The following is a 20,045-nucleotide window of genomic DNA, read 5'->3' as shown; positions in this document are numbered from 1 at the left end:
ACGGGCGGGGTAAAAAAATCTAATAAATAAATAAATAAATAAATCTGCATAGTATCTGCATAGCACTCTTACTGGAGCAGACTAGCAGGGCACAATTATCTTGGGAAAGTTTCTATTGAGTTAATGAAATCCGGGAAGAAATTTGTCTTCAGTCACATTGAATGGGTTGGTCAGAGAAAGGATGTATTCAGTGATAGGAACTGAATTTAATTGTTGAATAAAAGCCTTTTGAGAGGACCAGCGGAACATTCATGGCAGATAGAGAAAAGCCATTATGTGCAAGAAATCTCACCTGAGGCACACTATTCAATTGTTCTCCAGTAAGGCCTGGCTTCACAGGAAGCACCCGGATAGGGACCTTCCAACGCCCACTCATCACCTGATGCAGGTGGTCAAAAACTGTGATTCTGGCCCATCCTCTTGGGACCAGATTCTTGATTTCCAGCCCATAAGCATCAAAGCCTCCAGATGCTTGAAGTTCAGTCACAACAGCAATAGAGGTTGAAGGAAGGGCTCTGAAAAGCAAGTAGAGAAAGAACTAACATACATAACAACAACATAAATACAGTATTAGTCCTTTTTTTTTCCCAAATCCTGTTCCAGAATCCACTGTTTCAGAGATCATTGTGGTATCATGTGCTAAAGCTTAGAGATGACATTAATTTGGTGCAAAAACTGGCATAAGAGAGAATTTGGCAACTTCAAAATTGGAGACATTTCATGACAAAGTACAAAATGCATTACTCCCCTTGGCAAATATCCCAAGATGGTGCCATATATTCCAAGCTGAGAAACATCACTTGTTGGATATAGCTTTTAGAATGTCACAGCCATCATGGTTAGGGACACAAAATACAACGTTTGGCAGAGCTTGGAAATAAAACAAAACCTTTTAGACTGCAATCTTCCAGGCTTTGTTTCCAAGTTGGGGGATTCTGGTAACTATAGTGCAAAAAAGTAAGAGTTCCATGTTTGACACACTCGTAAGCTAGAAAAAGAGGAACCAACAACAGTAGGTGTACCTTACTTTAGCCCTCCCAACCCTGCTATTTAGAGAAGAATTGTCTATTATTGTATCTACCTTGAACACTACCTTGAAGCACCTACAGACCATAAATACATTCTACAAGTGAAAACAAAGACACCTGGCATCTGGGAATGACTGTACAGAAGAGAAGAAATGTCAGACATGGACATACCTTGGTACTGGTTGTCTAGCTGCTAAGATGGCACAGCACCCTCTTTGTTCACCCATCACATACTGTGAGGACAGGCCCATATCTGAGGAGACAACTGGCAGTGGGGTGGGCTTGCCCAACACTTGCTCGTTACGATACAGGCCAGAGACCAGGCCAACTTGATAAAATGTGGGATCCAGACCCAAAAGGAAATCATAGAATATCACAAAGCCAGACCTGTGAAAAGAGGAGAATTTGTCACACTCATAAAGCACCTGGTACTGCTCATTTGTTATGGCCCATTGGGATCTGGAATACATAAACTGGTGTGTTCCAAGAAAAGTGCTATATGCTTAGAAGCAATTACAATAGGACAAGAAAAGCGTAACGTCTTCACTTCATGTGATTGTGATCATGTGACTGTCAGAAAAAAACTTTCCATGCAAGAGTGAAGTCCAACAGTAACTCTGTTAGAAAGGCCTGGTCATGCGTTCCTTGCACTGGGACAGTAAAGATAAAAGGACAGAACATACGCAGGATCATATGGAGCTGGTCCCAGCGTGTCAGAGGGATCCAGGAAGTAATGGCTGGTAGCTGTGGCAGATAATCTCCTGGAGTCCTGTAATGGGTGAGAAATAAGATGAGTTTGGTCAGTGTCCATCATGTCCAAGTGAGGAGTCTTTTTATTCCCAGGAAATTACCGCACCCTCAACAACATAATTCAACTGTTTCAGAAAAAAACATTTACTTTTGAGCTGACATAGTTGGTAATGATAGAGCACTTCAGCCTCCCTTGGGTGCATCTTTCTTCAACACAGAGTGCACTGCAGACACATTTTCTCCAGAACCCTCAAGCCTAGCATGAGTAAGTAATTAGACTTTTCACGCGTGTAACTCAGTGCCTCCTAGAGTTCAGTTATCCTAGGCTAACTGAATTCTAAAGTAGAACACCTTAAGTCCTATTTAACTGACTCTGTGGATGGCAGAAAATTCCCGAGTCATGACATGCCAGAAATGGAATCTTAGCAGGGCATGTTTGTCACTGGTTGGCCACTGGTTCTTAAAAACTGGAGTTCAACATCCAAGCCCAATTCATAGGTTTTTTTGGCTCCCTTAATATTCTATAATGTAACTACAGGAGTTTTGCAGCACAGTAGTTAAACTGTAGTACTGCAGCCAAAACTCTGCTCGCGACCTGGGTTCAATCTCAGGTAGCCAGCACAAGGTTCACTCAACCTTCCATCTTTCCGAGGTTGGTAAATTGAGTACCCTGCTTGCTCAAGGAAGGGCAATGTGTAACTTGGATAATTAAATTGTAAACCACCCAGAGAGTATTTCAAGCACTATGGGGCAGAATATAAGCAGCACAATTTTTGCTTTTAACATGAGATGCAAAAATGTCCTCTGGTTGCTATAATTAGAAGCATTTGTGTGACTAAGCCCTTAGTTAAAAGAAAATGTAAGGTATGCTGGATTTTGAAGGCTTCAAAACCATAGTCAAGACTCATAGCAAGATGGGGCTGAAGAATGAAATTAAGGGCAAAAACGTACATGCCACTTACTGGCTAAAATCCTGTTGCTTAGAGTAGTAAATTGCAACACAGTAGCTTGCTGAATCAAAGGATATTTGGTGAGTCTACTCTACTGTAATTTCCGTCGATCCAAATGAGCCTACTCTAAATCCAATTTATCTCAGCATAGTAAGTTACTACTAAAATAGTCCTATTTGGAAGATACAGTGAGGAAGGACATTGGCCCTGCTTATGTCTCAGTAATATCTTTCCCATACATAGTTGTGGATAATGCAAAGCCATTGGATCTAATGCAAAGACGTGCAGTCTGGAAAAATTACTTTGCAAGGTTATAACTCTCAGAATAATTAAGCTGGCATGACCCCATAGTGCATGGGTTCCAATACACGTAGCACAGAAAAGCAACACTTCTAAAAGTAATACTTGTGCAAATATGGGCACCAGAGATGACAGCTCCAAATTGTGAAAAAGGGACCACTTCTAGACATGAAAACGATTTCAACTTGGAAAGTAGATATTCTGTATGTGCCTTCTTGGAATTGTCCAATAGAGATAAGGACACTCACCATACTGTTAGCCAGAAAGGTAGGGTCTGGAAGGTGATGTGGGGGAGGTGGTGGTAGAGGAGGAGCAACAGGAGGTGGCAGGAGGGGTGGTATTCCTCTCCTGGGCCACTGCGTTTTCATCCTCTCTGTGTCATGTCTTAGCTTGTCAATCTCAGCATGCAGCTGAGCCATTTCTGCCATATGCACCCGCTGTAGCTTGGCCAGCTCTGCATCCAAAGATCCTGGTAAATGGAAGAGGCCATTGCATTAATGCCACACAGTATCCATTTACAGCAGGGCTGCAGGATAGACAGAGTTCAGTCACAAATGCTTGCAGTTCCAAAATTAAACAGAGAATGAGGGAACAAACAGTTACTGAGGCTTAGAGCTTCTTTTTCCATATTAGCTAAACTAGGATGACCTACTATTGCCACGGCATCTCCAGAAGTACATAGTGACTGCAATAGCATTTCAGGGACCTTAATGTGTTCCTAGCAACCCCCAGAAAAAGGAACAAAGGATTTGGGCACAGTGGAGATCAGAAAGCCCAACAATCTTCTTGGACACCTCAGCAGTAGAATGCACATGTGAATGCACATGTGAGATGCATTAGCTAGTGCATTGTAGCAGAACGCAGAAAGCAATTTCTTTCATCTTTCAGGATTTCTTGGAATAACAGGTCAACATGGAAACCAAATTTGTTAAGTGGGAAACTACTCCAAAGTTACTGAGGGAGTCTAGGCACTGGGCTTCTGCCTATTTTCTTTTGGTAAAACTTATCTCCACATTGCTGTGCCCCATGGAGATTATGCTCTTATGCTCTTTAGCTTCCAACTGGCTGTCTCCCTGCTTCACCTGAAGCAATTGGCAAGGCTTTCCTGCACCTGTCATGTGGGGCAACTGTCTAGCGAGGCACCACTGTACTGTGATCATTGGGAAATGTCATCAGCTGTATAAAGGGCGGGGGAGAAACTGCTGTTGCCTTCATTAACATTTGAGGGAATTTGACGCCTGATTGGCAAACCATCCTGGAAGGTCTAGAAGGTGATGAATAAAGTTTTAAAAGAAGCTCAGAAGTTACTTTAGTTGACTTAGTTATCTTTATGGGGACACTACGGTCATTTGCTGTGCTAGGAGACATGCACTCTGTGCATGCTCTGAGACTATGCTGATACTATTCCAATGAGTAAATGCTAGGTAATTTAATTAGCTTTGTTATTTTCTTATGTGTTTTCTCTGTATTGCTCCTGCCTCAGACTTCAATTTTTTCCAAAATATTTGGACGCCTTTTTGAAACCTACTGAAAATTTTGTCTTTTTCACTATCTTAAAAAAATACAAAAATTTCTCCATTCAATTATCTGGATTTTTGGCTAAGAGGGTGTGTAGAACTTAAAACCAGGTCTTGCCTTGACCACCTACTGGGAGTTGGTAAATTTTGTGGTTTTGCTGCCAGTTCTACCATGCAGGATTAACATGAGAATCAAAGACACTTAGCCTTGTGGATTTTAGGGGACATTCTGATAGCACTGCTTAGTTAGGTCATACTATAATGTTGGGGAAGTATTGGGAAGAGACAGGTTCCCTTAGCCATCAACACAATTAACTCTCCTGGGCTCATCCGTTCCAGAATTGCCAGAGTAGTGTGGCTAAGTAGTTAGAGCAGGACTCCCTGAACCTGGTAGTCCATCACATTATCTAGAAAACTATGAAAAGTGTCACCGTAAGTCAGAATTGCTCGATGATGTAAAATTATTATTTAAATGGGTAGAACACCCAATGCAGTAATCCTAATTTGTCCCGTGTTACGAGTAGACGTTGTCTAGAGGGGCGGGGCAAAAATCGAATAAATAAATAAATAAATAAATGTAACCCTTCCAGTACAGTCCCCCTCAATGGTCCAGTTTACAGCAGTAAGTTTTCTATAGTCTGTCTGATGAGAAACACTCTTTGTTGCAGGCTCCTGTCCAGCCCAGACAGACCTGAAAGGGGTATTCTGTTGCCAGTGGTGGGAGAACACTATGCCACCTATGTAACACAGTGGTATGTTTACTCAGTGGCAACACAGCATCAGCTGTGTGGCCCTCTGTACATTCTCATTTCTTGCCAGCAGTTTAGACATTAATGGTTGTGTGTTGTGTTATTTTGAGGGGACAGCACATTTACATTGTTATACAAGCTGTATACTCACTGCTTTACATTGTAGCCAAGTGTCATTTCTTCACTGTTGTCACATGAAAAGATATACTAAAATATTTATGAAATGTGAGGGGGTGTACTCACTTCTGTGATATAATGTATATAGAAGTAGCTGCCTGGATATAATGAACACAACTTACCCACAGCAACATTATTGTGTATAATTACAAAGTTAATCCCTGGCTTCCTTCACTATTATCTGTCTCAACTTTAGTAAAGGAGGATGAGGGCCTACCAACTTCATTTCTTCTTCTGTCCTTCAGGACCCTTAACTTTAGTATTTCATCTTCCAGCCGCTGATTCTCCAGCTGAACAGATAGGAGTTCAGCATCCATGCCCCATGGGTAGGTACTGGAGTTACCTTCATGTTCTGCAGTGGAAGGATGAAGAGCCAATGAACAATAAGAATTATTGAATTTATATAATTGAAAAATAGCTTTTTTTTATAGTCTGAGGTTTCATAAACAAGACCTTATTGCACAATGGGAACACATTCTCCAAAACAGAGCAATGGTCACAGTGGCAGCGAGAATCTGGGAATGACTCTCCCCAAAAATAGCTTTTGTGAACTGTGGTCTGGCTGGATAGCTCAGTCAGTAAGGTATCTGACTGTGGAGCCAGAGGTTAGGAGTTCAATTCCCTAATGTGCATCCCTGGAGAAGAGTCAGTCTGTACAGCCTTGGACAAGTTACACAATCCAGGGTGACTCTGGAAGGGAATGGTAAACCACTTCCAAGCATTTTCTATACCTAGGAAAAAAGGAAAGGGTTGCCATAGGTTGGAATTGATTTGATAGCATCTAATGATTAATTTTTAGTCTGTAAACAGTAGTCTTCTTCAGTTCATGAGGGATATGCAAACATTAAGGACCCAAGAATTGCTCTAGACCAGTGATAGCAAATCTATGGCACAGGTGCCACAGCTGGCACACAGAGCCCTCTCTGTGGGCACACGAGCCATAAGTCGCCATAGAGAATTACTTACCCATTCTCCGATCCCAGATTTTGGTACTCCCCTCTGCTGGTGCAGCGGTCTAGCAGAGGGGTGCAATGGTGACCATTACTGGTCTAGCCCAATGGGGGATTGGAGGACCAGTAAGTATTTATTTGTTAACACCGCCCATGGGGGGGGGAGGAGGAGGAGGAGAAGGAGGAGGAGGAGGAGGAGGAGGAGGAGGAAGCATTTAACCCTTGCAGTGCAGGAGCAGTTGTTTTTTCTAAACTAAAACCTCAGCATTTGGGTTTTTTAATTGCAGTATTGGCACTTAGATATAAATAAGTTGATTTTGTGTTGCAGTTTGGGCAGCCGGACTCAAAAAGGTTCACCATCACTGCTCTAGACCAGTGGTTCTTAACCTTTTTTACTCGGATGCTTTTGAACTGCAATTCCCAGAAACCCCAGTCAGGACAGCTGGTGGTGAAGGCTTCTGGGAGTTGCAGTCCAAAACTCCTGAGTAACCCAAGGTTAAGAACCAGTGCTCTAGACTATGATATAATAGCCAAGTGTGGGGAGGAGAAGACAGTAAATTTATCTCACTCTTTTTTCTAGCCTTGTGTTCAGGCCTTCCTTTAGTTTTCTCCAGTGCCACAGCCTCCACTTGCAGCTCATACATCTGACGGAGGATGTTGTGGTCACTACCTCCACTCTGCACGTATGCCAGGTAGACAGCCCTGCAGGGACACACAAATGCATCACTAAATCCCAGAGCATGTTGCTGCACAGGCACGTGTGCGCACACACAGAGAGATGACAAGCCTATTCACTACCTCCATTGAGAAGAGAACTGTTCCCTTCTCATCCAGTGAAAAATCTGTCTTCCTTCTACTGTTGCTTTGCTACACAATTTCCCATAATCCAGCACTTCCCAAAATAGGGTAGAGAGAAAATTCCACAAGCAACAGTGAAAAGCAATTAATTAATATTCATATTAAAATTCCCAGTTTAGCACAGCTCTGATCTCAGACAGCCTTGCAGCTTCCGCCAAACTCACTGTATCTCTGAAGAAAGTGGTCCAACAGCTATTGGAAATAACATAGACTTGAAAGTGGCCTTCTCCTCCACCTTATCAGCAGCACTTTCAGTTTTTACCTTGGTTGGAGGTTCTGGTTTGCTTCTAGAAAGAAACGGAAGAAGGAAGAATATGCAGGTGTACTAAGGGCTTGCTTGTTCATAAGCAGCCATAAAGAACCGTAAGGAATGTGCAGTTCTACCCCTAGAAGCCTTACCTGCTTTCTGCTACTACTTGCAAAAGGTCCACCTGTTCCCGCAGGGTATCCAAAGCCAGTTGGTTCTTTTCCTCCTGGGCATTCAGTTCAACCAGCAGCTGTTCTATGTGAGTTGTGGATGAATTCCCTTGTTTAAGATCCGACAAGCGCTTGTGGATCTCTAGATAAATGCAACATTGAACAAACTGCATTGGAATACCTGGCCCAAATCAAAGGATTTCCAGAGGTTCTCTGAATTGCATTTCTGCTTAAAATATGGGAACATCATCCCTCCCTTGGTTATACTGTACTAGAGCATAGATCCATCCAGCTAGGAACCCTTCACCCCTAGTGGATATGTATTGCATGCCTCTTTTTCAGACAACAAATCAGACAAGTAAACCTGTGCCCTAACTCTCCACTAAAGCCTCCAGGTAAGTCCTTACATATGAATAGATTCCTGCAAAATGCAGCATCTTAGAGAGAAAGTGTGCATGGAACTCATGAACCTAAAATGCTAGCTGTTATATATACAGATGAATAGCTTGAGATGGGGTCTAGACACATGCATAGTACTTTCATAAAACATTGTTGTGCACCTCCAGTGACCCCTGTATGTTTGGCCTCTCATACAAGTTCACCTTTGGGCATGAATTGTTCTTTTCACTTTTATTCGCTGCCACCAGAGGATATTATCCTCAATACAGTGGACCCTCGACTTACAGACGGCTCGACTTACAGACTTTTTGAGTTACAGACTTCTCTGGCTGCAAAATTTAGATTCGACTTGCAGCCAGAGAATCGACTTACAGACCAGAAAAAAAACAAAATGGAATAAAAATAGAATAAAAACCACTGGTTATGGGATTAATTGGTTTTCAGTGCATTGTAGGTCAATGGAGATTCGACTTACAGACTTTTCGACTTGCAGCCACCATTCCAATACGGATTAATTCCTTAAGTAGAGGGTCCACTGTATATTGATTATGAATCTCGCACTCTTGCTGCCAAATATAACAACGTTTATTTATGGAGTAGTAAGTAAATCACAGAAGGAAAATCGTGGATGTTCTATTATCTTTCATTCAATAAATGTGGATTTGATTATATGTAAGATTGCTTGTATTCATTTACTTTAATCAAGATCTCAATATATTCTGACTGTCTGGGTACTTCTAATTCCTTTTTACTCTTTAATATTCTCTAACAAACCAACTGTCCAGTATCTTGTCTAAATGTTTCACAATCTTCTCCCTAACTAACCGTCACACACACAAGTACTGTTGACTCCACCCCTCCTGTCCTGTCATAGGCTCCTGCACTAGAGCTCTAAAATGACTGACAGGAGTGACGTGTGGACTGTCCGCCACAGACATCAAACATTATTATTGAGTCTAGACATAAATTTCTTACTAATTTAACATATTTTTGTCTTTTCACCCACACAAACATCCTGAATTATTTACAAATCTAAGAAATGAGATAGTTCTTCCCAAGAGATGAAGGCCAGTTTTACTGTTAGGCAGAAGGAAGCAGTGGCCTCAGATAGCTGATCTGGGATGTCATGAAAGGACAGAACACTGTTAAATAATCAACTTCCTTTACCTCAAAAGAGTAACATGTTCATTTCATGTGTCAGAATCATGTGACTGTTTCTGAGTAAAATATAAATGTATGGCTGCTATTTACTGCTTTGCTTTGCAAAGAAAAATAACAAATGTTTGGCCTTGCAGCTCATTTAGTCCCTCCCCTCTGCCAACACACACACACACACACACGACTGGAAAAGAGGAAGAAAAAAATCACAAACAGGCACTTCATCTCATTTTTCAGCTATTTACCATGTCTAGATGGGCGGCATATAAATGCAATAAATAAATAAATAAATAAATAAATAAATAAATAAATAAATAAATAAATAAATAAATAAATAAATAAATAAATAAAATAAAAATTTACCTGCTGTTTGTGAGAATCAAGTTCCCTCTGCCTTCTTCAAACCCACCCAATGGCTGAGAAATCCTCTAAATACAAAATTGACTGCTAGGTGTACTTACAGATGGAGTCTCCATCTAGTTTTTTTCCTGAAACTAGTGACAAGATGGGACCTTTTTGCCAGCCTTATCCAGCACAGGAACTGGAACTGGAAGCATGAAGGCCATTTGTCTGACCTTTCCTACTTAATTCTACAGTGCAGGCCATTCCCTTAACCTCAACTGGCAAGAAAAGGCAGTCACAGGAGAACAACCATCAGGAATGTGCCCTAGCTTTCTCTTACCATCCTTCTGCTGCTCTAGATGCTGGCTTCTGGCTTGGATAACAGCTAACTGGCGCTCATGTGCTTCTGCCATTTGTTGCTGGCGCTGCCAATATTCCCACTGGTGCAGGCTTTGGTAGCTGTTGTCATCCTAGGGTTCAGGGAAATATGACAAGTCAAGATGCTCCTTACTTCCATAATCAACAATGCAACTCTTAGGTGCCATTGAACAAGGTTTGTTTCAGTGTGATTTGGACACACGTAGATGGCCATGCATATATGGAGAAATAGAGGGAAAATGTGATAAGCTATGGATACCTGTATATTAAGAGTGCTTGGCAGTGTCAAGCAACATGATTTCCAACTGCATGTTTTGTGTCTAACTGCATGCTTAAAAAGTCCTGTCATTAAATGGTGGCATGAAGAGCACTGATTGTGAATTCCAGAACATGTCAACTCACTGTATCCTCTACTGTATGCTTGTACTTCCCATACCTAGAGTGCTGGGTGTGAATGCAGATAGTCCAGGTTCAAATCCTCTTTCAGTTATGAAACTCCCTGTGATTCATTCAGTTTATCAAAACATAGAAAACTGTTCAGGCTGGTGAGCTGAAGAGAAAGGGGCCTCTGAATGGTGGCCCCACTGATACGGAACTTCTCCCAGCTGGTTTTAGCTTAGCGTCCCCTTCAATACAGATTTTTAAGAAAGGCATGAAAATGTATCTTTTTACACCAACCTTTCTTAAAGCTTTTAAGTAACTGTACTTGTTAATCACTTTGTAAGAGTCTGGTCAAAAAGTTGGGTTATAAATACTTAGAATAAACAAATATTTCTTAGGGCCTTCCTGAATATTTAATTTATGTACAATAAACATGTATTTATTTTTAACTGTTGCACACACTAGTCCTTCAAGTTTATATCTTTATTGTTAGATTTCTGCATTTTCTGAGTATTTAAAGTGCAATGCTTTGTCTGTGAGATGATATTATATTTTCCTTAGTCAACACACTAACTGAAGTTATGACTTCTGATTCATAGTGTAACTAACACATCACAGCTCTCATATTCACCTCCATCATGCAAACAATTTGCTTTGGGATCCTATGACACATGGCTCTAAATATGCAGCCATCTAGTTACCTGCAAATGCAACTGCACAGGAAAGAGCTTCCATTTGTGTGAAGTTCTTTCCAACACAGTTCAGGCCATCTAAAGCATATCAATTAAATCCAAAATTAACACCTCTAGAACCATCACAGGAGGAACTGCAGTCCTAACATGCATTGCTGGAGACATGTTGAAGCAGGGGCGAGGCTGTGCTTCAAAGGCCAAAATAGGGATGGCTTTCTCACATGAGCAGAACAAAATGAATTGCCCCTCTGCACTGGGGTGGGCAAGCTTTCTGGTCGCAAGAGCTGCATGGGATTTTGTCTCCAAAGCAGAAACAAAGTAAGGAAACAGGTTTCGAATGAACCACAGAATAGAAGGTGGGACCACAGAGCGAAAGAGAGTTAAAAGAGCACATAGTGAAGATTATGCTGAAGAACAAGAACAGGATGTTAAGAACAGAAGGCAGAAGATTATACAGAAAAAGTATTGCAATAATCAATATAGGAAATTGTAAGTTTATGCTTCATTACGTTCCGCACTATTCAAACCCTTTTCATACGATTGTATATTTTTCAATATCTTGTAGTCTCTGCAACAAGGTTTGTTTGTTTTAAAAATCCTTGAACAGTTTTACCTCGGTCTGGAAGTTCCTGAATGTTGAGTGTGTATTTTCCAGTGACTTTCTCAGTTTCTGGAACTGTGGAGGGAAAGACTTTCTTTAGTAGCAGACACCATTTCTGGGTGTTGGTTAGAATGGCAAGTGTATCTTCTGGTTATACTCAAAATGAAGCATTAGCAATTTGATGAGAAGACCCTGAACTTGGAACTGGGAAATAAGAGCTTACTTAGTCATTCCCAGCCCAAAATATAATTTAAAAACTCTGCTTAGTCTGGAACAATTTGATCTAGACTAAGGTCTAGGAATTGTGAGATTATCAGGATGGGAAATATCTGTGAGTAGAGTTATCAACCCAGCAGTATTCCATTCCTTGAGGTTTCGGGATCAAAACTAAAGACATAGAAGACAGGAAAGGGAAATGAAGGGCTAGAACTACTGGGACAACTGATTAAGGAAACAGGCATAGAGGAAAGCCATGTAAATCAGAATAGAAGCCATGTAAACACTGCATGTATTAGGGCAACCAAGAGCAAGGAGGAAAATATTTGGGAGCAGTTGGACGCTTGGCACAAACACACAGCAGCTACAGTGGCTACTGCCATTCTTGCTAGGGAGTTCACATCCCATGCTGACAGCATGCATGGCCAGTGAGAAGTTTATTTAGATCCCTCTGTGCTGCTGGAGCATTTGAAAGGGTCCCTACCAGCCACAGGGAGTTCTGTTTTCCCAAGCCTTATACAACTGCTGCCAAGGCTCATGCAACAACAATGCCCGTGAGTTGTAGTGCTGGTGCTCCATTCCTAGCCTTGCTGGCTCTAAGTGGCCCAACAAGTCCAAGTGCATGAACCCACTGGCTCCCTCCTTAATCTCCTCACTCTGTTTGGTTTTTTTTTTTGGTGCCCCAACATTGCACAGACATCATGCCCATAAAAACATACAGTATTTGCAGGGAGAGAGAGTGAGTCCTGGTGCCAGCTTGGAATGAGTGAGGATGAATGTCCAGGTTTTAAAGCAGTCCTCAAGCTCTTTTAAAAGACTTCTACTGCCTCATAGTGTCCCACAGTGAGAGTGTTATGTGCTCTCAAGTCACATTCCATTTATAGTGACCCTAATAGGGTTTCTAAGTATGTGAGATATTTAAGGAGTGGTTTTACTATTGCCACCTTGCCCCCACATTAAGTTTCCATGGACAAGCAGGGATTTGAACCTGCTCTCTGGAGTCCTAGTCTGTCACTTTATCCATTAAACCCACTGGCTCTCATAGGTGTCTCACAGTACTCGCCAGAAAAATGAAGGGGGAAGTTGATGGCATTCTATTCTATAAATATATAGAGGAATTTCAATATGGCAGCAAGAAGCCTTTTTAGTGGCAGTAAACCTTCAATGTCTGCCCTCTTCTCAAGTATGTCCTCAGCACCTCTCTTTCTTAAATATTGATTGTTGACTATAGAAGATTAAACTTTTTAGTTATTTAAGAACTTAACTGTTACTTTTTTAATTAGGAGGCTTAAATCTACCCACCACCACAGAATCACAGGCTCTGCTGATGTTGCCTTAGGAAAGGAAATGTGAATAAATACATTATGTAAAGGCAGAAACTAGTAAATGAATTCTATTTAATAAATTATTATTACCTAATATATTAGCTTAAAGGAATAAAATTTGCTTTCACAGAACGAATGTTTTATAGCAGGGAATTAATTTTTAATTTTTAAAATTATTGTTTATCAAGAGTTGAAATACTGTAACCTCTTTAAAAATTAGATAAAAATATGAATGAGCTAAATAATCATTTTAGCCACACATCTTTGGCACAGTTCTTGAGCAACCAACAGATCTGAAACACACCCTTGGCCCTGTCAAAGTTGCCCACCTAAGAGACTTTCTTCCAGTACCAGTCACCTGAGATTTATTTCCCCACCTCAACAAACAACGATTCTCTAAGACTTCAGCTGGTACTCTGAAGCATAGTAATTCTATCTGTGGAGGATACAAAGCAGAACAGTAAAGAAAGCATGGAAGGCTCACTGCCAAAGGAATCAATGTGTTGCCATTATTTTCTGCTGTACCTCTTCAGTCAATTTCTTCAAGGCCTGGCTGTCAGAAACACTTCCTGCATAGTCAAGGCTCCTCAAGTGAGCTGTTTGTTGCCCGTATTCCTCTTCAAAGTGTCTAGGTTGGTGCCTCTTTGGTTTTGGCGCTTGTTGCTCATGATACTACTCCATAGAAACCAAGAGCCAGGACAAAAATAAAACAATAAATTGTGACTGAAGATGTGTTTCATGGAAGTTGGAATGTCTTAATTAACTCCTTCAGGGAGTAGCTGCAAGGTTTGCTTAACATCCCTACCTTCCAGTTGATAAAGGAACCATTTTGAAAGGCAAAATAAGCTAGGCCTCTCTCACAAACGCCCCCACATATAAATAAAATTATAAAGTAATACAAGGAGAGACAGGAAAAAAAACACCTCAAACCATAAGGTGAGCCCTTTGATTTCAGGTGTTCACTAATATACTTCTTGTACAATATTAACTGCATAGCTATTACAGTACTCAGTTGTTGATAGAATCCATGTATTCCATTAAAGAAGGGTTTGTGTTGTTAAAAAATTAACATTTTCCCAGAATTCAAACTACAAAAGTGAATAAGAAAGTGTGACAGAAGCCCATACTCTCTCATATCTAGTGAATTTCTTAACAGCAATAAGGAACGCCATGCAAAGGTTGGCTGTGCAAATGTCATGGGCAAGCAATGCCCATGATATTGCAATTAATGAATAAAGACACTGATGTCCATTTCATTTTAACCTCTAAACATAACAAAATTATGAAGCCTCTTGGGATACAGAACTCTCCTATTCAGACTCATGAACATACTATATTATATGTGCACCTGTTACGATACCTTTAGCAACATCTCATTTGTTTCTGACTCTTTGGTGGCCATGAGGCTTTCTGCACAGCACAGGGGCAATAGAAGCTCCAGGCAGGGGCCCTGCATCTAAAGACCAGAGCTTAGAAAAGTTATGTTCTTGGATTGTTGTTTAGTTGTTCAGTCGTGTCCGACTCTTCGTGACCCCATGGACCAGAGCATGCCAGACCCTCCTGTCTTCCACTGACTCCCGAGTTGTTATTGGATTACAACTCCACAAATCCCCCAGCAACAGCAACAGCCATGTTAGTCAAGGGAACACTGTGGATTCCAAAGAAGTAATTTTTTAAAGCTTTGCTCAAGATGGGTCCAAATTATTCCAATTATAGATTTTGACACAAAGCTAGAAAAGAAGGAGCAATTAAAAAGAAGAAGAAATGCAAGTAAATACATCTAGTTTTTAAACAAGAATCCAACTCCAGTCTCTATAGGAAGGGTTTGCAGTCCTATCAAAGAGGGACAGAAACAATGTTCTTGTATATGGGACTAATCCAACATCACTGGGCATGATCAGAAGCAACAGGTTGTTTTAATATTCTACCTCTTACTAGATATGTCTTTTATTATATAGTATCTTCTCATATTTCTGCATAGACTCTAGCAGATATCCCATGTATAGTTGATAAAATGTGGTAGAGGATATCTACTAATAGTGTCATTAAAACTGAGGCACTTACATTTCGCCCTCCCAATACTTATGTTAAATTGTTCCCAAATATTAGGAATCTAGGCCATATACTTTTTTGACCAGTCATGAGTCCAGGAAAGGGTGCCTCTCTTACCAAGCTGTCTGGTGTCTCTGCTTTCTTGGGCTCTTTCCTCTTATGCATTGCTTGCCTGTTCTGGTGTTTAGCACCAGTCACAGTTGTTGTTTCATGTCCAATGCAGAATTTATCCATGTGTTTCTCTAATAGTCGCCTGGAGCGGAAGCTCATCTCACAGTTCGGACAGTGGAAAGCCACTGGATCTGTCATTACGAAGAGTATTCCACAAAAGATTATGCTTATCTGGAGGTTGATGGTCACTTATGCTTCCTTGAAGGAGACAATTAAACTAGGCATCTGGAGTTTTCAGTTGCTATGTTGGTAACTCAGGGGTGGTGCCAGTCTGACAAAAATAATAGAGCAAAGTAGTCAGTCCATTGCTATGGCAGTGGCTACTGTTTATGTTAGCAGGAGTGGTTTGAGATTAGTAATGCCTAGGACTTGTAAGGGAGGAGTTTGTTTTCTAAGGGCTATTATCAGAAGGAGGTTGCCCTGTGTGCCAGGGTATGGAATTTTCAGTTTTCCATGTATTTTGTACCACAGCTCTCTCAATTGCTTACCATTAACCACCTGGAGAAGTTCAACGATCACCAAGAGTGGGTGGGAAGGTTCCTCATTCTGCTGTACATGTAGAAGTACGAACCTCTCTTCACTGTCAATTTTTTTGAAAGTAAGATGAACTCTCGTAGTGTTATAATTCCAGCCACCATGCCCTCTCACCATGGAGGCAGTTAGCACAGAACACAGGTGGATATATTGAAATAATAAAATAAGAACCAAAAGTAAATGTGAGGCTGTGAGGGTTCGAGTTTTACCCCTCTGGTGTCTAACTGTTGTAAAATCGTAACTAGTTTTTATTGGAACAGTTAACAATAAATCTTGCTGTGTTACCTTAGTTTCCATTTTTTCTCTCGTCGCCAACGGGTCCGATGAGGGCATCCAAACATCTTTAACAAAGGGGTTGTTAATTAACTCGTCCCAGGGTCAACTCCCTGCTGTTTAGTTTCGATGGCCAGTGTAGGCGAGTTTGTCTGTGCCTCCTGCTCTATTTTGAGGGAGGACGACACTCTAGCGAGAGCCTTTATACGCTCACCTCGAGTCTCACAGAGGCCCGTTCGGGTGTGTGCTGTCAAATCAATTCTCACTTATGATGACACTTTCCAGATTTTCTAGGTAGGGAGTACTCAGGAGAAACCCTGGGACTGTGCAGTGTGCCCAAGGCCACACAAGCTGGCTCTTCTACCTGGAGGACAGCTCTGCAGCCAAAAACCTAACTCGTTGCCAATCTAAATCTACAAGAACCATTATTGGAAATCTCTCTGTGCAGCCGAAGAATCTGTGGAGGGTGTATCCCATCTCTATATTTTCCTTTGTTTATATGCTAGAGCAGATCAGAAATGGGATTAGCTTATTGGCCAAAACATCAAGATAAAGGTCAGTTAGATGGCTGCAAGTATTATGCAACTGATGCATCAAAATATAGTCATAATTTGAATAAGTTTTATTTACCTTCAATTTTTGAAATGTATCTTTTGAAAAATGATGTAGATACCAGAACAAAAAAGATGGTCTGACTCCCTAAAGAAAACCACAGACTTGAGCTGAGCAGGTGAGGATAGGATATGTTGGAGATCACTCATTCATAGGGTTGCCACAAGTTGGAGGCGACTTGATGTCGTGTAACGACTCTGGCTATCAGTTAGCATTCCAGTGCATTTCTAATTAACCACCGCCAGCCTGCCCCCACTGAGCTACAGTAGGGAATTGGGCAGTGAAGACCAAGTAACCTTATCCTTTGGGCCACAGTTTTGTGTACATTTCTAATCTGATGTATTGGATTACTGTTAAGATCCTGCTCCCTTGTATTGCCAAAGGAAGTAGACCTTTTCCATGGTGTGCCCCTCATAATTCCTGCTGTTCTGTTGCTGGTGTGATTCTTTGCCCCAGCCTCTATATCACATTTTTCCCTTCCTCTTGCACCCCGTTCATCTGTGTAACATCCCCTGTACTTGGAAATAACAAGTGCAGCTTCCAATAATGCCCTCCTAAGCATTATTGTTTGGAACAAACAGGACTGTTATCCTACACACCATGGACAAGACATTTTGTTTGCTTGTGGGGTGCCTGTCCTGTAGCGTGAAGGACATGGGGGTGAAAGAGTGGCACACTCATACTCAGAAGCCACTGCTATAGCACTTGCTCCCTTCTTTCAGCATGGGACCAGTGACACAAATAGATGCTTGTATTGCCCTCAGCAATCAGCCAACAATTAGGAAGCATAAGCAATTGTAATGTGGCTCAAGCAAGCCTCGTTCCTGTTTCCAAGGGGAGCCCAGTCCTGCGACTTTATATTTTACAGAGGCCCTCCCTTTCCCACCGACAGGATCGCTACTCCGCTGTTGGGGGGTTAAAGTCCAACTGCCCATACAAATACCGCGTTGTGGCCTCCCAGGGACCCTGTGGGAGGGGGTAGATGCCCCGGGACCATTGACCCTTGGGCCCCGATCCTCTGCTTTTCATTGTTGGACAAATACCTACACACTGCACGGAAAGAACACAAGAATGCACAATCAATTTTTTAAAAAATTCCCATTTATTAAATGCAACATTAGCGTCTTACAAAAATACTACGAAAAGGGGTCAGATCTTTACAAAGGCTACACGAACGGCGGTCCTCTTACCTCGGCTCCTCAAATGTGCCTTGAGCGGAGACGGGCTGAGAACCGGGCCCGCCTCCCCCCCGCCTCGGCATCGTCTGCAAGAAAGAACAACCGGGGCCCTGAGCGAGCGTCCGTCCGCCGTGTAAGGGAAAACAGGCACATTTTTTGTATGTGTTGGAAGAAGAGAGTCTGCCCCTGGGAAAAATGCGATCCCGGTCCACCCCTCCGGCTCGCTCGCCCGCCTTTCCGCCGGAACACAGGACAAGTAGGACGGCTCGGGCTTGGCGTGTCCGGTTCGGCCAGCAGCCAGCAGAACCCCTGCCGTTGAAGCATCGCGCGTTTGAACTGATATCTTATATACCTAGCACTTCAATTAGCATACTGATCACAGCTCGAGGAAGAATCACCATTTCTGAACCCAAAACGCCTCTCTGTACGTCTGAACGTTCACACACGTGACCACACCTGTACACGGAGGCCCCCCCCGAACGCCACAAATGCGTCGGTTCCCTATTCCTTGAAAAGAAGCGGGGGCGGGGCTCAAAGCAGGAGGAGTCAGTGACATGATTTGTTTTTAGTCGCAACCATGATGCATTGCGCGGAGGAAATCATTTTTCCCACAGTTTCTACTTACTTTATACGTTAATATTAAATGTGATCGTTCTGAAAATAGGTTGAGTTTTATCCTCTGTATATTCTATTATACTAAACAAAACTGACACGGACAGGAGCAGTCACTCATTGTTACCTTACTAGTAGGCGCAGACCGCCTGGAACTCTCTCCTAGACAAGCGTTTTTTATCTGTCGTCAAGTCGTCTCCGACTCTTCGTAGCACGCTAGCAATTAGAAGATCTAAAGTTGTTGTTGTTTACAATTTTTGGAGGTCCCAAAGATGGGACTGGTTTTCATGTGTAAAAAAGTGGAAAAAGCAAAAGGTTGCCTGCAGGTTATACCTGTCAGTGAGGGAGAAGAAACTGAAATAGGAATGAGTCTGTGGTAGTTAGGTAGGGCGGCGGCATCTAAGCAAGCCGTGCAGAATCAGGAATTTATGTGATAGTAGTCCATAATTTTCTCTCAACGGCGGACTAGTCGGGGGTGTGCTTGTGTAGGGAAAATGAACATAGCGTATCGCAGAGACGGGCACAGTGCGCTTACAGGGTTAGAATGCGCATGCGTGTGATGGCGTAAACAAGGGGGCACTTGCGCACTACAAGCGTGCTGAGGTTCGCGAGAGTTGGCGGCGGGAGGAAATCAGTGACTGTGGGGCGGGGAAGGAGATCTGTGTCAGTGGCCCCGTTCTGGATAGGCTGGGGAACTCTGTTACAAAAAACTGAGAGAGTTAAGAAAGAACTAAGTTATTATTAATGTAACGAATATATTAAAGTCTGGGAAGAACTTGTTTAAGCAAACAGTAATTAATAAACCTGTGTTGTTCAAATTTATACTCAGCGTGGACCTCAATCTTTCTAATTCAAGGGTGTTGACAGAGATCAACTGGTGGCAGCCTAACGAGAGAGTGAAAATGCGCGTGTGCCGTGGGCCTCAGGCTAGTGAAACAACCTGAGGACAGGTGAGGGGCGATGTTAATGGTGCAATACACCCTCTGGTTTTGAAGAAAGCTGACTCCAATAAGCTTTCAAAAATACTGCGTGAGATCCCACAGTCAGATAAACTCAAAAAGAGAATTCACAGTGAATGGAGTGTCTTGAATGTAAGGTACAGTAAAGAAGGCAGTGGGTGGTCTGGTGCCAAAGAGCTGAAGAGGAGGTATGACAACATTTAACCCCTCTACTTCAATTCAAGTCTCTAGGACTAGAGGAATTACTGTACATCTGAGATCCCTGAAGACTACAAGGGGGCATATGGTGTCCCCTTTGAGAAGTGGAAGAAGAGGATCCAGACAACTACTGATCAATCAGTTTGGCAATAAGATCAAGAGAGGTTTTTAGATCATTAAACATTTGGTCTATGTTTCCATTTTAATTTTATTTTATTATGTCTTACTGTGTATTTTTAATGTTATACATTTTGTATTTTTAATATTT

The 20,045-nt window shown here is 41.9% G+C and overlaps 1 protein-coding gene across 11 annotated transcripts in view; it reads right to left on the bottom strand.

Annotated features, from left to right (window-relative positions):
- The window catches only part of CCDC17 (coiled-coil domain containing 17), a 38,327-nt gene extending 19,773 nt beyond the window's left edge, over window positions 1-18,554 (bottom strand). For 9 of the 11 annotated variants that reach the window (XM_078392829.1, XM_072997539.2, XM_078392826.1 and 6 more), the window contains exons 1-12: window positions 15,358-18,553; window positions 13,714-13,860; window positions 11,660-11,722; window positions 9,936-10,065; window positions 7,679-7,838; window positions 7,444-7,566; window positions 6,990-7,123; window positions 5,689-5,823; window positions 3,277-3,497; window positions 1,712-1,797; window positions 1,200-1,415; window positions 293-515 (exon numbers count right to left, since the gene is read on the bottom strand). In XM_078392829.1, the coding sequence (XP_078248955.1) occupies window positions 293-515; window positions 1,200-1,415; window positions 1,712-1,797; window positions 3,277-3,497; window positions 5,689-5,823; window positions 6,990-7,123; window positions 7,444-7,566; window positions 7,679-7,838; window positions 9,936-10,065; window positions 11,660-11,722; window positions 13,714-13,860; window positions 15,358-15,549 (1,830 nt within the window). In that variant the 5' untranslated portion in view covers window positions 15,550-18,553. Of the gene's footprint in view, window positions 1-292; window positions 516-1,199; window positions 1,416-1,711; window positions 1,798-3,276; window positions 3,498-5,688; window positions 5,824-6,989; window positions 7,124-7,443; window positions 7,567-7,678; window positions 7,839-9,935; window positions 10,066-11,659; window positions 11,723-13,517; window positions 13,663-13,713; window positions 13,861-15,357 lie in introns of those variants that run through there. The other 2 variants (XM_072997541.2, XM_072997542.2) reach the window with 2 other exon arrangements.
- Window positions 18,555-20,045: the final 1,491 nt, after the last annotated feature.

This window comes from Pogona vitticeps, chromosome 4 (genome assembly GCF_051106095.1).
Source record: "Pogona vitticeps strain Pit_001003342236 chromosome 4, PviZW2.1, whole genome shotgun sequence".
NCBI classification, from domain to species: Eukaryota; Metazoa; Chordata; class Lepidosauria; order Squamata; family Agamidae; genus Pogona; species Pogona vitticeps.
Note: the sequence above shows the minus strand (reverse complement) of the source record. Positions and strands in the feature narration are given on the sequence as shown.